General features: G+C 38.4%; 2 protein-coding genes across 7 annotated transcripts; one reads left to right on the forward strand and one right to left on the reverse strand.

Moving 5' to 3' along the window:
• Positions 1 to 59: 59 nt before the first annotated feature.
• Positions 60 to 10,365, reverse strand: LOC117263011 (uncharacterized). Of its 6 annotated transcripts, XM_033636149.2 has the most exons (18): positions 10,212 to 10,365; positions 7,770 to 7,895; positions 7,580 to 7,681; positions 7,335 to 7,484; positions 7,096 to 7,242; positions 6,596 to 6,724; positions 6,338 to 6,463; positions 6,149 to 6,250; positions 5,901 to 6,053; positions 5,664 to 5,810; positions 4,124 to 4,252; positions 3,865 to 3,990; positions 3,428 to 3,580; positions 3,191 to 3,337; positions 2,605 to 2,757; positions 1,220 to 1,339; positions 680 to 829; positions 60 to 594 (listed from the first exon to the last, which is right to left on the reverse strand). In XM_033636149.2, the coding sequence occupies exons 1-18, from the start codon at positions 10,261 to 10,263 to the stop codon at positions 524 to 526; spliced, it is 2,283 nt and encodes a 760-aa protein (XP_033492040.2). In that variant the 5' UTR covers positions 10,264 to 10,365; the 3' UTR covers positions 60 to 523. The 6 variants fall into 6 exon arrangements, 5 of the variants coding, with proteins under 5 accessions (XP_033492040.2, XP_033492041.2, XP_078031959.1 ...); XM_033636150.2 differs by lacking the exon at positions 7,580 to 7,681; XM_078175833.1 differs by lacking the exon at positions 6,149 to 6,250.
• Positions 10,366 to 11,844: 1,479 nt separating this feature from the next.
• On the forward strand, positions 11,845 to 16,512 carry tekt1 (tektin 1). The gene is made up of 8 exons (XM_033637385.2): positions 11,845 to 12,045; positions 13,125 to 13,313; positions 13,413 to 13,578; positions 13,815 to 13,943; positions 14,072 to 14,209; positions 14,403 to 14,628; positions 15,100 to 15,296; positions 15,710 to 16,512. Exons 2-8 carry the CDS (start codon positions 13,148 to 13,150, stop codon positions 15,867 to 15,869), a joined length of 1,182 nt encoding a protein of 393 aa, XP_033493276.2. The 5' UTR covers positions 11,845 to 12,045; positions 13,125 to 13,147; the 3' UTR covers positions 15,870 to 16,512.

A 16,512-nucleotide genomic window follows, 5' to 3' on the forward strand; every position in this document is an offset into this window, starting at 1 on the left:
AAGGAATTGTAGGTGTGTGGCAAGTCATCTGAAATAGAGATGGACTCATCTGATATGAATTTCATGGTGAAAACAGTTTAATCCAACACAACAGATTTCCACTACAACATGCTGAAAATGTCGTTCACATGATGGCAGAAATGTACTATAATTTAAACTAATGCATGTAAAATTATTCTCCTAAAAAACTAAAACCAGAGACAGTCAATAACAACAATGGGCACAAAATGGTAAAACAACATAAAAGGCTGCATAAAATCAGGTACCTACAACATTTTATACCAAACTTAAAAACAGGAGTAAAAATACCAACACCTTAAACAAACATGTATGTCCTGCATATAAAACACATTGATGAACTTTACATAAACACTTATTGTAATTATTAGGAGTTGTCTCTCCAAAAGATATACAACACTTAAGAAAGTCCCTCAAACTCTGTAGCCACTTGGTGGCTTGAACTTCCCCATCCAGATAGTGCAAGGTCATAAAACGTCATATCATCAACTTCTGTAACATCCGCTTATTCTTCTTCTGGTGATTCCTCTGAGCCCTCAGACTCCTCCTTCAAGGTCTTTTCCTCAATCGTTGTTGCTGTTTTGGAGCGTAAGAATAATGTTACTTTTTATTTTAAAGTTTTATTGCAGCATCAATAATGACTTGATTATGTAATCTGTACCTGCACTGCTTTTGTTCAGGCTCCCTGTTCCTGTGTCCACACCTTCTTCACCATCACACCTCCTTAGTATTATTCTCAGGAGTTTGGTCACTTGTGGGTGTCTAGCCGCTTTGATTAAGGGTTCATCGTCTGAAATGTTGCCTGATGACACTGAAAAATTATTAATGAAACACACGTTTGACAGAATATAGAAAAATGCTTCACAATACTACGTTTTCTTGAATATTCGTTTGTCCAGTGAAGGGTTTTGCTGAGGAACAACATTATCTGTCCTCTAGAAACAGTCTTACACTGTTGGTGTTATGATATGCATTTTCATTTCTGTTACCTCTACTTGCCAAGACTCGCTTTCTGGGAGTTGTGTTCCTGTTCCTCTGAGGTGACACCTTTGGTTTGTGTGTGCGGTTCTTTTTTTACAAGACTAATGAAGGGTCATCATTATTTCATCACAGGGACACAACAGACACAGCCGCAAGGATTAAAAAAATGTTTTCTTCCATATCATATGCTTTGTTCATGTCGTGATGACTGCTACAGTACCTCGTCTCTTTCTTGACGCTCTGCTCCTCGATGCAGTTGTCGTCTTTGTGTTTTTCTTCATTGGTTTCTTTCTTTTGGCAATAAGGTTCACCAAGGGAACATCATCATCCGAGCTGCTGTCTGAGAATAAACGGTCAAACACAATGAATAGACCCTTTTACAACAATGATGACATACGCAAAAGTGCGCATGCAATATGGCAATGGAAGTGTGGTGGGGTGCAGTAGCTTGTGAAGTTATGCAGGTGCATTAACCACCAATTTGAAAAATGGTGACCGACTCACAGATACGTGTGCTATTAGTGAGTGGGTAGAAGACATTAGCAAGTGGCCAGATATATACACGTATTTGGTGGAGAAACCTAGCGTGTACACTAAAGAGAGATTATGCATATGCAAGTCACTAGATGGTTACAACTACATTACATTATTATTACTAACATTATTTTAGTCTATATTAATAGCACTGTGTTGTTATTGATGAGAGTAAGTGTGGTTGTTTTTTGTCTTTTTTGAGCTGCTGGACAACTGAATTTCCCTTTGGGGATAAATAAAGTTCTTTCTATTCTATTCTATTCTATTCTATTTCTATTCTATTCTGTGATCATGTACAGAATGTCAAATGCCATGACACAATGACAGCCAAAGACAAGGACAAAAGATCACTCTATATGAGGCTTGTGCTACAATTGACAAACCAGAAAACTAACATTACATCCTAACAAGGAAATGTACCTGCTGTTTGTGTTGTTGCCTTGCTAGTTTGCATAGTTCAGAGCGCAATGATACAGTTGTTATGCTAACATGAATTATGCTTCTGTTTAAAGCTAACATGAATTTTTGATCCTGTCCTCAGTCTAGTGGTAGTCAATATGTTACAGTTTACCGAGTGCCTACATTAACTGGTGACTTTCAGCCAAATGTATCCATAGTTGCTCATAGTAACTTCCGTAAATGGTTGGCTGGATAATAAACACAGATTAACATGTATGCTTTTGAGAGGACACCTCCATGTTCTGTTCGTGTTATCAATAGTTGCTGCCGCAAGGAGCAACTATGGCGCTTCCAGCTGTGTCACCAGTTAACACAGTCATTTGTTCATCTGAAACACCTGTTGCTCTGAGACAGGGATCCTGTCGGATTTCTGTAGTACTTAAATTTGCTGTTGGATTATTGTTTTTGACAACAAAACACTCAACAACCACACATTTCCATGCTGGCAATGGTCTTAATTCAATATTTAAAGTGTTCAAGCTTTCTCTTCATTGTTGCCAGCAGTTCATCTGAGCTGTTACTGGAAGACTCTATATGTTTAACTAGAACAAATAAATTGGTAAAAGTGCCATGAGCAGCCCATTTTAGATGATTTCTGAAATCCACACCTACCCTTTTTTCTTGCTGCATTCCCTTTGGATTTCATCACTGGGGCTGCTTTTCTAGATGGACCACCAGGTGACTTTCTCTGACGTTGGGGGATAAGTTTCTTTTTTAGTTCACTCAAAGGTTCATCATCTGAGCTATTATCCTCATCCAATGATTCTGTGTAAGAAAAGGAAGGCAAGAATAAGTATCTGCTACAGAGAACAGCAACTTTCTGTGGATGCTGCATAACCATGGAGATAAAATCATCATACCTTTCTTATTTGAATCAACAGATATGAAACTAGTCATGTCCACAATACACAAATATTACTTTTTTGACTTATCAAAGTTTATTTAATTCAAAAATACGAAAAAAAAAGTTTCCCCAGTGTTATTGTCCATCCACAGGTGAATGCAGCCATTGCTTAAAAACTGGACCTCATTAAAGGCCAAAGACTATCTGTGAATTTGTGTTTTTCTTTCACTGAAGGCACATCCTCATCATCCTCATCTGAGCTGCTGTCTGAGGATAAGGTTTTTTTTTAATCCAAGAGATTACTACTTAATTAAATGAATACTTTGTAGCCAGTCTAATGAAACTGCTGCTTACCTTCTGGTGATTTGTCTTTATTTTTTGGCTTTGTTTGCTTGCTGTTTGCTGAAGTCTTCTGCTCTTTAGGAGTCTTCGTCAGCTTCCTCTTCATTGTTGCCAATGCTTCATCATCTGAGCTGTCACTGAGAGACTCTGTATATTTAACTGGAACACACAAAACATATTCATTTTTGGTGCAAGTGCTATAAGAAAAGCATTTAAGATGATTTTTGATTTTCACGTTTTAACACCTACCCTTTTTCCTTGCTGCATTCCTTTTGGATTTTATCACTGGGGTTGCTTTTCTAGATGGACCACCAGGTGACTTTCTCTGACGTTGGGGGTGCAGTTTTTCACGAAGTTCACTCAAAGGTTCATCATCTGAGCTATTATCTTCTTCCAGTGATTCTGTGTAAGAAAAGGAAGTCAATAATAAGTATCTGCCACAGAAAACAGCAACTTTCTGTGGATGCTGCGTTACCACAGAGACAAAATTATTGTACTTTTCTGCTTTGAATCAACAGATTTTTCTGTGCAGCTTTGGAGGACATCTTAGTGATTTTAATGAGTGGCTCATTGTCAGAGCTGTCATCTCTATTTAAATCTGAAACAATTACATATATCAAAAGATTTAAAGACATTCACAAAACTCAGAAAACAGCTGAAATATGGTAACGACATAATGTAACCACCTGCTTTCTTGGTATTTGTGCCATTAGATTTGAGTGACGTGTCGTCTTTTGTTTTTGTTTTTTTAGGTGATGCGGAGATTGTCTTCTTTTTTATTAAAGGCTCGTCATCCGAGGAGTCATCTGAAGCTACAATGGGAGAAGATATAAACGTACAAAATTTAGTTCCTTCTGCTTGCAAAGGTCACAAATATGTCAAGTTGAAAATGTTTTACTTCAGCAGGCAGTATTGTTGGCGGTGTGTTGTATATGTTGTCCTCACCACTTCTGTGCTTTTTTGAAACACTGATGGAGCTGTGTGTGTCCTCATGTGACTGTTTCTCCTCACTGCATGGCCTTATCAGGAGCTTCGAGAGAGGTACATCATCATCAGAGCAGGAGCTGCCATCCCCTGATCAGAGACACAGTGGGATAAATACTAGTCAATAAATCTCAAATTCAGTCTAGTGAAATGGTCACACAAGTTCAACAATAAATACAACCCAGTAAACTACAGCTTTTCTAGTTTGTATATCCTGATTTTACTTTGAGTATTTTCCTGAACTTGAGCTGACTCAGAAATATTAAACAAATTTATAGTTAAAGGTATATTATGCAGGATTTTCTAAACAACAATGTAAAGACTCATACGAAAGTTATCATTCTCAATCATCACTTATGACCCACTCTCAATGTCTGGCAGTTTATTTATCTGCTGAAACTCTGCCTTCTGTCAGTATTCTTTTATTTTATTCTTCTTTTGCTATGTTTAGGATGTGAATTTGTATTTGCTAGGATAACATACACTGCCTTACCCTGACATTATTACCCGAACCATAATCAGTCTCACTCCTCTTGCCTAAACCTGACCAACCCAACCAACGAAGGCAACGAGTACTAGCCATTTAGAAGAACAGTAGGGCAGCTCATACCCTCACTGTATTAGGAAACGCAAATTCCCATTAGGGACGTTCCTGAGCACAGTGCACAGGTGAGGTCGGGACTCTATAAAAAGGTAGTGATGAGGTGCCAGACTGTAAGCAACACACATCCAAAGGGAAGCTACAAAAATCGGGAACACAGTGCTGAAAAACCCAAACATAGCAAACGACAGTGACTCTGGGGTTGGCTTTCACTTTCTCTGATGATACTGTTTACAAACAGTAACAGACATTTCCTGGATATTATACCTTCAACTACACTTCAGCAGATAATGGGAGACTAATCAAAGTTAATTTAATTAAAAAAAATATAAAATTGTTTCCCCAGTGTTAAACCTCTTCCTAACATACAGTGAGCAAGCAAACCCTGGGGGATGGTGTGTGGAAAAAGTGTCAAGATGTACTACGAGCAACAACAACATTCAGGGGCCCATAAAGCCCTGAGCGGACCAAAGCAGAGGCTTGCTGTTGCTCTGAAAATAGGTTGGAGAGGCGTAGGTTCGCTAAAATAGAGCCAAGGCAAGCACTTTTTTTAAAGAAGTAACATGTCGCTTAGCCTGTTAGCTGATGCACAGAGCAGGTTAGGACATCTTCATGAGGAAACACTAAACAATCTGATGTTGGCTTGCTTGCTTGCATCGCATACAACTAAGAAGAGGGGTTCTTGTCCATCCACAGGTGAATGCAGTCATTTTTTAAAAACTTGACCTCATTAAAGGCCAAAGACTATTTGTGAATGTGTGTTTTTCTTTCACTACAGGCACATCCTCACCATCATCATCTGAGCTGCTGTCTAAAGATGATGGGTCTTTTAAAATCCAAGCGATTTGTATTTGAATTAAATGAATACTTTGTAGCCAGTCGTTTGAAAGTGCTGTGTACCTTCTGGTGATTTGTCTTTACGTTTTGGCTTTGTTTGCTTGCTGTTTGCTGAAGTCTTCTGCTCTTTAGGAGTCTTCGTCAGCTTCCTCTTCATTGTTGCCAATGCTTCATCATCTGAGCTGTCACTGGAAGACTCTGTATATTTAACTAGAACACACAAAACATATTTATTTTTAGTGCAAGTGCTATGAGAAAAGCATTTAAGACGATTTTTGATTTTCACTTTTTAACATCTACCTTTTTTCCTTGCTGCATTCCTTTTGGATTTCATCAATGGGGTTGCTTTTCTAGATGGACCACCAGGTGACTTTCTCTTACGTTGGGGGTGCAGTTTTTCGCAAAGTTCACTCAAAGGTTCATCATCTGAGCCATTATCTTCTTCCAGTGATTCTGTGTAAGAAAAGAGAGTCAATAATAAGCACCTGCCACAGAGAACAGCAACTTTCTGTGGATGCTGCGTTACCACAGAGACAAAATTATTGTACCTTTCTGCTTTGAATCAACAGATTTTCTCTCTGCAGCTTTGGAGGACATCTTGGTGATTTTAACGAGTGGCTCATTGTCACAGCTGTCATCGCTATTTAAATCTGAAACAGTTACATATATCAAAAGATTTAAAGACATTCACAAAACTCAGAAAACACAGCTGAAATATGATGACTTAATGTAACCACCTGCTTTCTTGGTATTTGTGCCATTAGATTTGAGTGATGTGTCGTCTTTTGCTTCTGTTTTTTTAGGTGATGCAGAGATTGTCTTCTTTTTTATCAAAGGCTCGTCATCTGAGGAGTCATCTGAAGCTACAATGGGAGAAGATATAAACATACAAAATTCATTCCTTCTGCTTGAAAAGGTCACAAATATGTCAAGTTGAAAATGTTTTACTTCAGCAGGCAGTATTGTTGGCAGTGTGTTGAATATGTTGTCCTCACCACTTTTGGCCTTTCTTGAAACACTGATGGAGCTGTGTGTGTCCTCATGTGACTGTTTCTCCTCACTGCATGGCCTTATCAGGAGCTTCGAGAGAGGTACATCATCATCAGAGCAGGAGCTGCCATCCCCTGATCAGAGACACAGTGGGATAAATACTAGTCAATAAATCTCAAATTCAGTCTAGTGAAATGGTCACACAAGTTCAACAATAAATACAACCCAGTAAACTACAGCTTTTCTAGTTTGTATATCCTAATATTACTTTAAGTATTTTCCTGTACTTGGAGTCAGCTAAAGTTGATTCAGAAATATTAAACAAATTTATAGTTAAAGGTATATTATGCAGGATTTTAATGTGTGTTTTTCTTTCACTACAGGCACATCCTCATCATCATCATCTGAGCTGCTGTCTGAGGATAAGGGTTTTTTTTTAATCCAAGAGATTCATACTTAATTTAAATGAATACTTTGTAGCCAGTCTAATGAAACTGCTGCTTACCTTCTGATGATTTGTCTTTAAGTTTTAGCTGTGTTTGCTTGCTGTTTGCTGAAGTCTTCTGCTCTTTAGGAGTCTTTGTCAGCTTCCTCTTCATTGTTGCCAATGCTTCATCATCTGAGCTGTCACTGGAAGACTCTGTATATTTAACTAGAACACACAAAACATATTTATTTTTGTCAATTTTTGGTACAAGTGCCATGAGCAGCCCATTTTAGATGATTTCTGAAATCCACACCTACCCTTTTTCCTTGCTGCATTCCTTTTGGATTTCATCACTGGGGTTGCTTTTCTAGATGGACCACCAGGTGACTTTCTCTGACGGGGGTGCAGTTTTTCACGAAGTTCACTCAAAGGTTCATCATCTGAGCTATTATCTTCTTCCAGTGATTCTGTGTAAGGAAAGGAAGTCAATTATAAGTATCTGCTACAGAGAACAGCAACTTTCTGTGGTTGCTGTGTAACAATAGAGATAAATTTATCGTACCTTGCTGCTTTGAATCAACAGATATTTTATTTGCAGCTTTGGAGGACATCTTCATGATTTTAATGAGTGGCTCATTGTCAGAGCTGTCATCTCTATTTAAATCTGAAACAATTACATATATCAAAAGATTTAAAGACATTCACAAAACTCAGAAAACAGCTGAAACATGGAAATGTCATAATGTAACCACCTGCTTTCTTGGTATTTGTGCCATTAGATTCGAGTGACGTGTTGTCTTTTGTTTTTGTTTTTTTAGGTGATGCAGAGATTGTCTTCCTTTTTATCAAAGGCTTGTCATCCGAGGAGTCATCTGAAGCTACAATGGGAGAAGATATAAACATACAAAATTTTAGTTCTCTTTGCTTTCAGTGGTCACAAATATTCATTCATGTCCATAACCGCTTATCCTCTCGAGGGTCGCGGAGGGCTGGAGTTTATCCCAGCTGGCGAGAGGCAGGGTACACCCTGGACAGGTCGCCAGACTACCGCAGGGCTGACACACAGAGACAGACAACCATTCACGCTCACATTCACACCTACAGCCAATTTAGAGTCACCAATTAACCTATCCCCAACCTGCATGTTTTTGGACTGTGGGAGGAAGCAGGAGTATCCGGAGAAAACCCATGCTGATACGGGGAGAACACGCAAACTCCACACAGAAGGGCTCCCGCCTGGGTTCGCTGTGAGGTCCCAGTGCTAACCACTACACCACCTTGCCGCCAGGTCACAAATATGTCAAGCTTTAAACATTTTACTTCAACTTACATTATTGCTGACAGTTTGTCAACATAGCAAATGCAGATGCTTACACACAGGTGCAGTGCATGTACAATTAAGCTATTAACATTCAATCATGTTCTGTGGTATGTACAAAAATGCAGGGCAGGCCCAGGCAATTCTGATTTTTTTGTATCAAGATTGCAAGAGAAAAAGATCAATGTGACTCTGGAAAAGGTTTTGTTGTTGGGGCATGGAAGACAGAAGCTTCAGATACAAAGACTGCTCAAGTGGCTAGGGTTTTAATAGGAACAGTGACTTAAGTGACACCTACATTTAGATCTGTGAGAAAGACATCAGTAAATAAGGCCACAACTTGTGGTTGACAGCACACATTTTATGACCATGATGCTTGTGTATTAGTGCGATATGAGAGGAAAAAATAGTAGAGCAACTCTTCTCAGGTGACTGAGAATGTCACTGTAGGATGTGATCAGACTTTGTCAGCAAAACAAGTCCATCAATAACCACAAAGAGAGGAATATTACAGTAAAGTTGCAGTGCATAAACCCCTCATTCCAAAGATTAATGCACATTTGAGAGTTCAGTTGTGCAAAAACCTACTGGTCAACAGTGATGTGGAAAATAAAGTGATCGTCAGATGAGTCATCCCTCACATTCTTTACAAGTGGGTGAGTGCATGTGTGGTGTACACCAAGAGAACAGCAAAGGCCTGAATACTTTACCCCTGCATAGGTGTTTCACACTGCTCTTAGTCAACGCAGTTAGCCTAGGAAGCAGTTAGCCTGGGACCGAGAAGGCATTCACACTGGCACATCCTCATGCATCCCAAGTGGGCTAGCCCCAACTTTAGCCTAGGGCTTGCTAAATCTGCTCCAGAGCAGGGTTAGCCCCAAATCTGCAGGATTATCCCCTGAAAATGGATTTAATCCAGGTCTAAAAATTGCCAGCGTAAAAGAAGGCTGAGTAAATAATTTAATTTTAGAATTTTAACACAAGTTACGTGTTTCAGCTGAAATTTAACCTAGGGCTTGCGGATATGCCATGTAAGTCATATAGACCTGGGCTTAGGTTAACCATGGGTTAATAATGTGTGTGTGAAAAGGGGCTAAATTAGTCCACAGTCAACTCAAGGATGACCATGGATGACCTTAGCCCTTTATCCTTTTATGAAACATTTCTATCCCAAAGCAAATGGTTCTTCCAGGATGACAATGCCACTCATACCATCCATAGGGAATGAGGGGCCACTGAATGGTTTGGTGAGTATGAACATGATGTGAATCATATGCTATGGCCTTCATAGCCACCAGGTCTCAACCCAACTGAACACCTATGGGAGAGTTTGGACTGCCGTGTTGAGCAGCGCTTCCCACCACCATCATCAAAACACCAAATCAGGGGGTCATTTTTGAAAGAACGATGTTTATCTAGAAACAGAAAGGGTGCTTATTCCTCCAGTGACTTCAGAGACTTGGACACCAATGCCAAGGCACACTGAAACTGTTACGACAGCACATGGTGGTCCAACACCTACCAGAGACCCTTAATGCTGGTGTTTCCTTTAAATTGTCATCCGTTTGTCCTATTAGCTACTTCTACCGTTCAATCAGGTAAAGAAGGGGACAACAATTGGCATAGTCGTAGTTTACTGGCAGTTTTGAGCAGATTCATGACTTATCACAAGTAGAAATGGCATATTAAGTAATCTCACATATCATTTTGATCTCTGTTTGGTCTAAAATGGCGGCAACGCAGATCTTGTTATTGTAACGTTTATATTTATAAGCTAATTTAGCTTTTAGCTAGCATTACAACGCAGTCCCATTAAACGTCTGCCTCCTCAGCTATAACGTACGCTAATTAAAAACAACATTGTTAGTCTAACTACCTGGAGAGTCGTGAACCACAATACTGGGCACGTCAGCTGTGCTGCAGTCCATTTTTATTTTTTTTTTCTCTCAAGTCATGACTGTGAAATGGTCCCGCTTCAGGTTTAGATTAGTTTCTTCCGCTTCACTCTCTTTAGGGAAGGCGCAAGGCGTTTTTCTTCTTCTTCTGTTTTTTTGACGGGTTACAACCTCATGGTAAAAAGGTGCATTCCGCTAATGACCGCCACCCACTGTATCGGAGTATGTACTTTGGTATGTTCCTGTCCCAGCATATCCCCTGTGAAGTCCCCAGGTGTTACTTTTTTTACAGTGGAAAAAAGAGATACAGTACTCTTTGCTTTAGTATTTCCATTTTATGCAATTCTTTTGTACTTTTACTCCACTATCTTTGCCCAAAGCTTTAGTTATTAGACTAGATAAAAGCCATACCAATCAATGGTTAAAGAAGACAATTTGTACCCTAAGGTCTCTGCTAGGCTGAGGCAGCTTTACATCAAAGGAATTTACTTCTGTGGCAATAATTGTGCAAACAGAGTTATTAGAAACTTTTTCCTAAAGGCATGTTTCCCTAATCCAGTAAAAAGAAATTATATTCTCAAGGAATTTGATGTTGAAGAAGTTAAAAAAAAAAAGAAGAATTTCATTTCCACTTCCACTTCCTCCAATGGAGGAGGAGAGGTGAAATTCAAAATTTTAAATGAAATTTATCTAATGAAGAAATTCTTAAGATTGAGATACATTTTTGGTACATTTACAATTGTACATTTTGAGAAAGGGAGATATTAATTTTTCTATTGTAAATCAGTGCAGTACTTCTGGAGTGACATGCAGTGTTGATATTGAGTTGTCACCTTTGACAGTGAAGACAGAATAACAAAATAAGGTTGTGGACTTCGTTCTCAATATTGTCTTTTCACTGGGGGAATTTTTCATTCATAAAGATACTTGAAGACTAAATGCAGTTTGAACCATTGGAAGAATGAGTTAATCAATGAAACTTGTTAAAGACAAGCAAGCTCTTAAATTGTTTTCATTACTAAATATATTTAAGCTAATTTAAAAAAAGCCCTGTTTTTGTTTTATTAGTATGTTTTCTATATTTTTATTTTTGTGCTATTTCTATCATTTTGTATATGGTTTTTATATGTGTTTGCTCAGCCTGAGGCAGAAGCTATGTGATGAACAGGACTTGAAAAAGTGCCTTGTTTATTTGTAGCCTACCTACAAAGTTCAGTATAGAATTAAAAAAAAAAAAAAAAAACAACACTTTTTCATATCCTTATAGGCCTACATATCCTTTATAACTGTATGGTTCAACATTATTTTTCTACTTACTGTGAAGTAATATTTACATATTTTTATATATCAATGCTACAAACTACCATGTGTGTATTACAATTACCCTGAGCAATCATTCATCATGGACATACAATATCTGCATGAGCAAAGTGTGTATAACCCATAACTGTTTATGTTATTATTTTTTTAATTCCTATTTTATTTTACTTGTTTTCTTATTTGTAGTACTTTTTCATTTTGCTTTTGTCTCTTGAGTTGCTGTAACGATTGACTTTCACTGGTATGGGATTTTAAAAGACTACCTCACTTTATCTTGTTTTGAATTCAGAGCTTTTACTTGTAGTGGAGTACATTAAAGTTAAACCAGAGATGGTTAAACATTCCTTGGTCACATGTGGCCTACTGAAAAACTGACCGTATCCGGCCGTGACGTGTATTATCCGTTGCCACAGTAACCGTTTGTTTTACATTTGACATTTGAGAGGCAAAATTAATGACGACACATTTGGCCGTTTTTCAACCACAAGTAGTACGGTAAGATCAATATTTATTTGTTTGGTTGGGTTTTTTTTTTTGCCGTATTGTGTGTAATGTCTTTTTGGGTAAAGTTGTAACGCTAGTGAAAACCGGTGTCCGTCTCAAACCGAGTTACAGTAACGGCCACCTTAATTTCGAAGCTAGCTAACGTGAAATGCTAGCAAGTTGTAAAACTCTAAAAATGTATAATGTCAGCAGTCTTGGCTAACGTTACATGACTAGCTACTATTATAGTAAAAGATCAGAAGGTTAATTTTATTTGTCATTTTACAACACAGAGTTGAACTACAAAAAATGAAAGCAATAGCCTACAACTGCATATAGTTGTGTAACCTTGAAACAAGAGAGACTTGTGTTTGTAGGACTAATGTTATATCGAGTCATATGCAGGTTTAAGGGGTGTACCCACCTCTTTTTCTAGGCATTTGCAATATCCCCACCTATCAGCTAATAAGCAGTTGTAAAGGAGAGTAAACCCACTTGCTCCTCAGCAACCTACCCATCCAGTAATGCACTCATCTCATCAATTACTCCACTGAGTATATCTATCATAATGTAATCTCTCAGGACAGATTATGCAATTGTAGTTGTAAAGGAAGAAAAAAAACAAGGTTTGTTTTTTGTTTTTTTTTTACCGATGGATTTCCAGATTGATCATAATGTAAATAAGGTAGGAGACAAAACAAAACAAAGCAAAAGTTTAAAATATTTTTTGACATGACATTATTATTTTCTTTATTTTACATTAAATTACATGTTATATATTTAAAGACATCACTTTACCATTAACTTAACCCACTATTCAGTATCTGGATAGGGCTTTTCAGATATCATTTTGTAATGTTCTCAATGTTCAGTGCTTTTTCAATTTAACTAAATATTTGCACAGGGTGTATTTAAGTGTTCATATTTCTTTCTCACATTTCTAACATAGATTATTGGGTCTCTAATAAAACCTGTATAGTCTGATATGCTTTCTCAAATGGTTCTGAAGTGTTTCCAGTTCTCAGTCACCACAAGCAGCCACATTTTTCCCATTTCCTGATTTTGTTTTTCCTACCTGCCTACACTGTCAGTGATAAACCACCTGGGACGAACAATGTCTGTCCCGGATCGCAGTTCCCGGCAGGGTGTTGGACCCAATCTTGTGAATATTGATGCTGTGCAGAACCACTCCGAGCTCTTCAGAGCAGACTGCATGAGGCTAATGCAGCAAGCTGACAAAGCATGCAAACTAATGCAAGGTGATGACAACAGGCGACTAGGTAAGTAGGAGAACACAAATTAGGTGATCTGTAGCACTACAGGATGATGTTATAAAGATTACAGAAGTGGACTGTTGTGTTTTTTCCTCTGATGTTCAGATCAAAGAGTCAGTGATATCCAGTATCTGAAGAAGGAGTTGGAACTGCAGTTGGAGGAGATTATTGTGGAGATTGATGTCCTTATAGCACTGCAGAGCAGAGTGGTAAAAGCACTGGAGGCCTGCAAAGAGCCTCTTACAGTCACCACTCTCTGTCTGGAGGAGAGGTTAGGCTGAATCTTGAACAATCAGAAGACAAAAGCATAATATTTTGCTATTGTACAACTCAAAGTTCATACATCTCACCCTTTATTAGATTTGGGAGCTATTGTTAGTTTTCAATAACATGAAGTTTCCACACCACTTTCACTTACTATGAAGTGTACATATGAGAAACAAACAACTTGCTGCAGCGGTAAAGATAAGCAGATGAGTAATGTTCTTTTTGTTCTGTTGCCTGCAGAATGAAACGTTTCCCCTCTGATAGGCTACGTGACGATGTGGAAAGAAAGCTGCTAAAGGAGAAGGAGGTTATTGAGGGAGCAGCCTCTCTTCTGCAGAGTGTGTTAGAGCAGATCACTGAGCAGATACGGTAAGAAAGATGGACTTCGACTATATAGACTGTGCTTGACTTTTTTTGAAACCTGGAAGGAAAATCAAATAACCAGATATGGTTGCCATTAAAAAAAAAAAGACAAAATATGTTATTTTGTGTTCCAGATTGAACCGATCTGCCAAGTACCATCTAGAGAAGGATCTGAAGGAGAAATCCAAGGCTCAGTGCATTGATAATTCCTGTGCCTTAAGGACTACCAATACCATCAACAACCTGCAGATCACCAATACTGAACTGCCGAGGTGAATTGATATGTTCTCGTTTTCTCCATAAAGACAGGAAAACTATATAACGTCTGTGAAAAGGCAGTTTTCAAGACCCTTTAAAATTATTTGAAATTAGTTGCATTTTCTATACAGATCTGGGAAGAGCAAAGACATTTTGTTAGTTCCAGGTCCTCATACTGTACGTTTTTTAAACTTCTCCCTCTCTCAGCTTGACAGTGACTCCAAAGCAGTGGGAGAAAATCTCAGACCTCAACATTGCCAAAGCAGTGCAGCAGAAAACCAACTCTGTGTCCCTGCGGGCCCAGGTGGAGTCTGTTCTGGAGCAGACAGCCACTGACATGCAGAAGCAGGTCCAGGACACAGCAGCAGCCCTCCAGCTGAATATCCAGAGGATCAAGTCTGCCAAGAGCCAGATGGAAGATAAACTTACCAAGGTAGCACAGATGAGTGTATGTTATATATTTGGCAGAGAGAAAGAGAGCGTGATGGGAAAGGAAACAAAGTCAGGTAGATGTTACAGTAAATGTCAGTATTGAGTTTTGTATTAACATTTGAATATTAGTTGGCTAGTGATGATTTTTTCATCAAAGGGGAACTCCTTTTTTTTCAATCTGGACCAAATTGTCATATGTTTTTATGTTTAAGTGAGTCATGGGAACAACCATTTTTTAAACTGGTCCAGTATTGAGGTAGGGCTGCAGCTGGCAGCTGCGAAACAGGCCACAATGTAACCATCCGGGGCAGGTAGGTAGGTAGGATGGATGGGTGGGTAATAATGTGGTTGATTATTTGAATAGAAGTTTTGTGTCATTGGCCTAATAGCTTGATTTAAGTTTCCTATTAATTTATTATGAATTGAAAATACTAGATGAGCCTGGTGTGGTGTGACACCTCTACCCCTATAGATTCTGTCTGAGTTTGCAAACCAGCAGAGGATTCCTGAGGATCTGCAAGTGGCCATCACAAACAGTGAACAAGCTTTAAGTTTGGCCCAGGCCCGCCTGGCTTTGCGCTGGCAGAGGCCTGGCAAAGAGCAATGCCATGATCCAGCACAGTCCCAGCTCCTCGCCGAGGTCCAGCAGCTCACCACTCACATCAACAAGTAAGGCCAGGACACACTCTTCTCTGATGTAAAAGGTCAAGGCAACAAATGTTTTCAAGAGGAATACAGTGAATTATGCCAGTGTTGACACACATACACACATTATTATATCTGTTAGTTTACAAACTACCCAAGAAATCTAGAAATAAATACAACAAATGGGAAGAATTCAAGCGTAATGTTTATGCAAATGGAAATTTTAATAAGTCAAAAAAGTAAAAATGTAACGAGTGTAAGAAAGCATATGTAACGGCATAATGAAGATTTTCAAATAGTGGATGACGTGGCTGATTATAAAAGATTGTCTTTCTGTTTTTAATATTGTACTTCCCATACTGACATATATATTGTTTAGAGATATAATCATTTAGGACAAGCAGTTATGTGGTGTCTCTTTATCTCTGCACTCTCAGACTGCGTGAGGCGACGTCTCAGTCAGAAGAGGAGCAGAGGGCTCTAGTTCGCTGCCAGCTGGAGCTGCAGGAGAGCATTGAGATCAAGGCCAATTCTCTCTACATTGATGAGGTCATCTGTACCCATCACAGGGAGCCCATTATCATACATAACTTCTGAGTAGTCAGACATTCTACCTACATACACATATTATTTATTCATATAAACTCAGAACAAAAATTTGAACACAACACTTTTGTTTTTGCTCCTGTTTTTCACGTTTAAATAAAAGATCTAAAAAAAAGTTTCTGCAGACAAAAGAATCATTTCTCTCAAATTTTGGTCGCGTATTTGTTAAAATCAGTATGAAGGAGCACATCAATCAATCATTAATAATTATTCATAATTATTCAAATTGTTGCTAAATAATTTTCTCCCTATCAAATAATTGATTAGTTTCTTGTTTCAGCTCTACTGATATCTTTAGTCAGAACAGTACTGGAGAGTCAGCCTGTTAAAGATTGGCATAAATCTTAACTGATAAATATTTTAGCACTGATTTGTGGAGCCAAATATTGATCCATGGTTGAAAGTGGTCAGTATGGCAGTTGATAGCTCAGTTTATTACACACATACAAGATAAATACTCAAACACTGTAATGCTGGACAAACAGGACATGATCATTGAGATGTACAGATCCAGACAGAGATATGACATGTAAAGCTTCATTAGTCAACATTAATCACAGAAAGTGAGGACAGTGTTGTGCTGTTCCCAAACCTCATTGTTCAGGAACTAATAAAGAGAAACGTGGAGAGCTTA

Source organism: Epinephelus lanceolatus, chromosome 16, assembly GCF_041903045.1.
Source record: "Epinephelus lanceolatus isolate andai-2023 chromosome 16, ASM4190304v1, whole genome shotgun sequence".
Classification (NCBI taxonomy): domain Eukaryota; kingdom Metazoa; phylum Chordata; class Actinopteri; order Perciformes; family Serranidae; genus Epinephelus; species Epinephelus lanceolatus.

What these genes read in the sequence shown, in the direction of transcription:
- LOC117263011 (XM_033636149.2), bottom strand. Translation starts at nt 10,263, where the DNA reads ATGGACTGCAGCACAGCTGACGTGCCCAGTATTGTGGTTCACGACTCT. An exon ending in CACAAATACCAAGAAAGCAG is followed by an intron (nt 7,682 to 7,769) that starts GTGGTTACATTA and finishes TAATTGTTTCAG; the next exon opens with ATTTAAATAGAGATGACAGC. An exon ending in GAATGCAGCAAGAAAAAAGG is followed by an intron (nt 1,340 to 2,604) that starts GTAGGTGTGGAT and finishes GTTTATTCTCAG; the next exon opens with ACAGCAGCTCGGATGATGAT.
- tekt1 (XM_033637385.2), top strand. Translation starts at nt 13,148, where the DNA reads ATGTCTGTCCCGGATCGCAGTTCCCGGCAGGGTGTTGGACCCAATCTT. An exon ending in TGATGACAACAGGCGACTAG is followed by an intron (nt 13,314 to 13,412) that starts GTAAGTAGGAGA and finishes TCTGATGTTCAG; the next exon opens with ATCAAAGAGTCAGTGATATC. An exon ending in ACTCTCTGTCTGGAGGAGAG is followed by an intron (nt 13,579 to 13,814) that starts GTTAGGCTGAAT and finishes TGTTGCCTGCAG; the next exon opens with AATGAAACGTTTCCCCTCTG.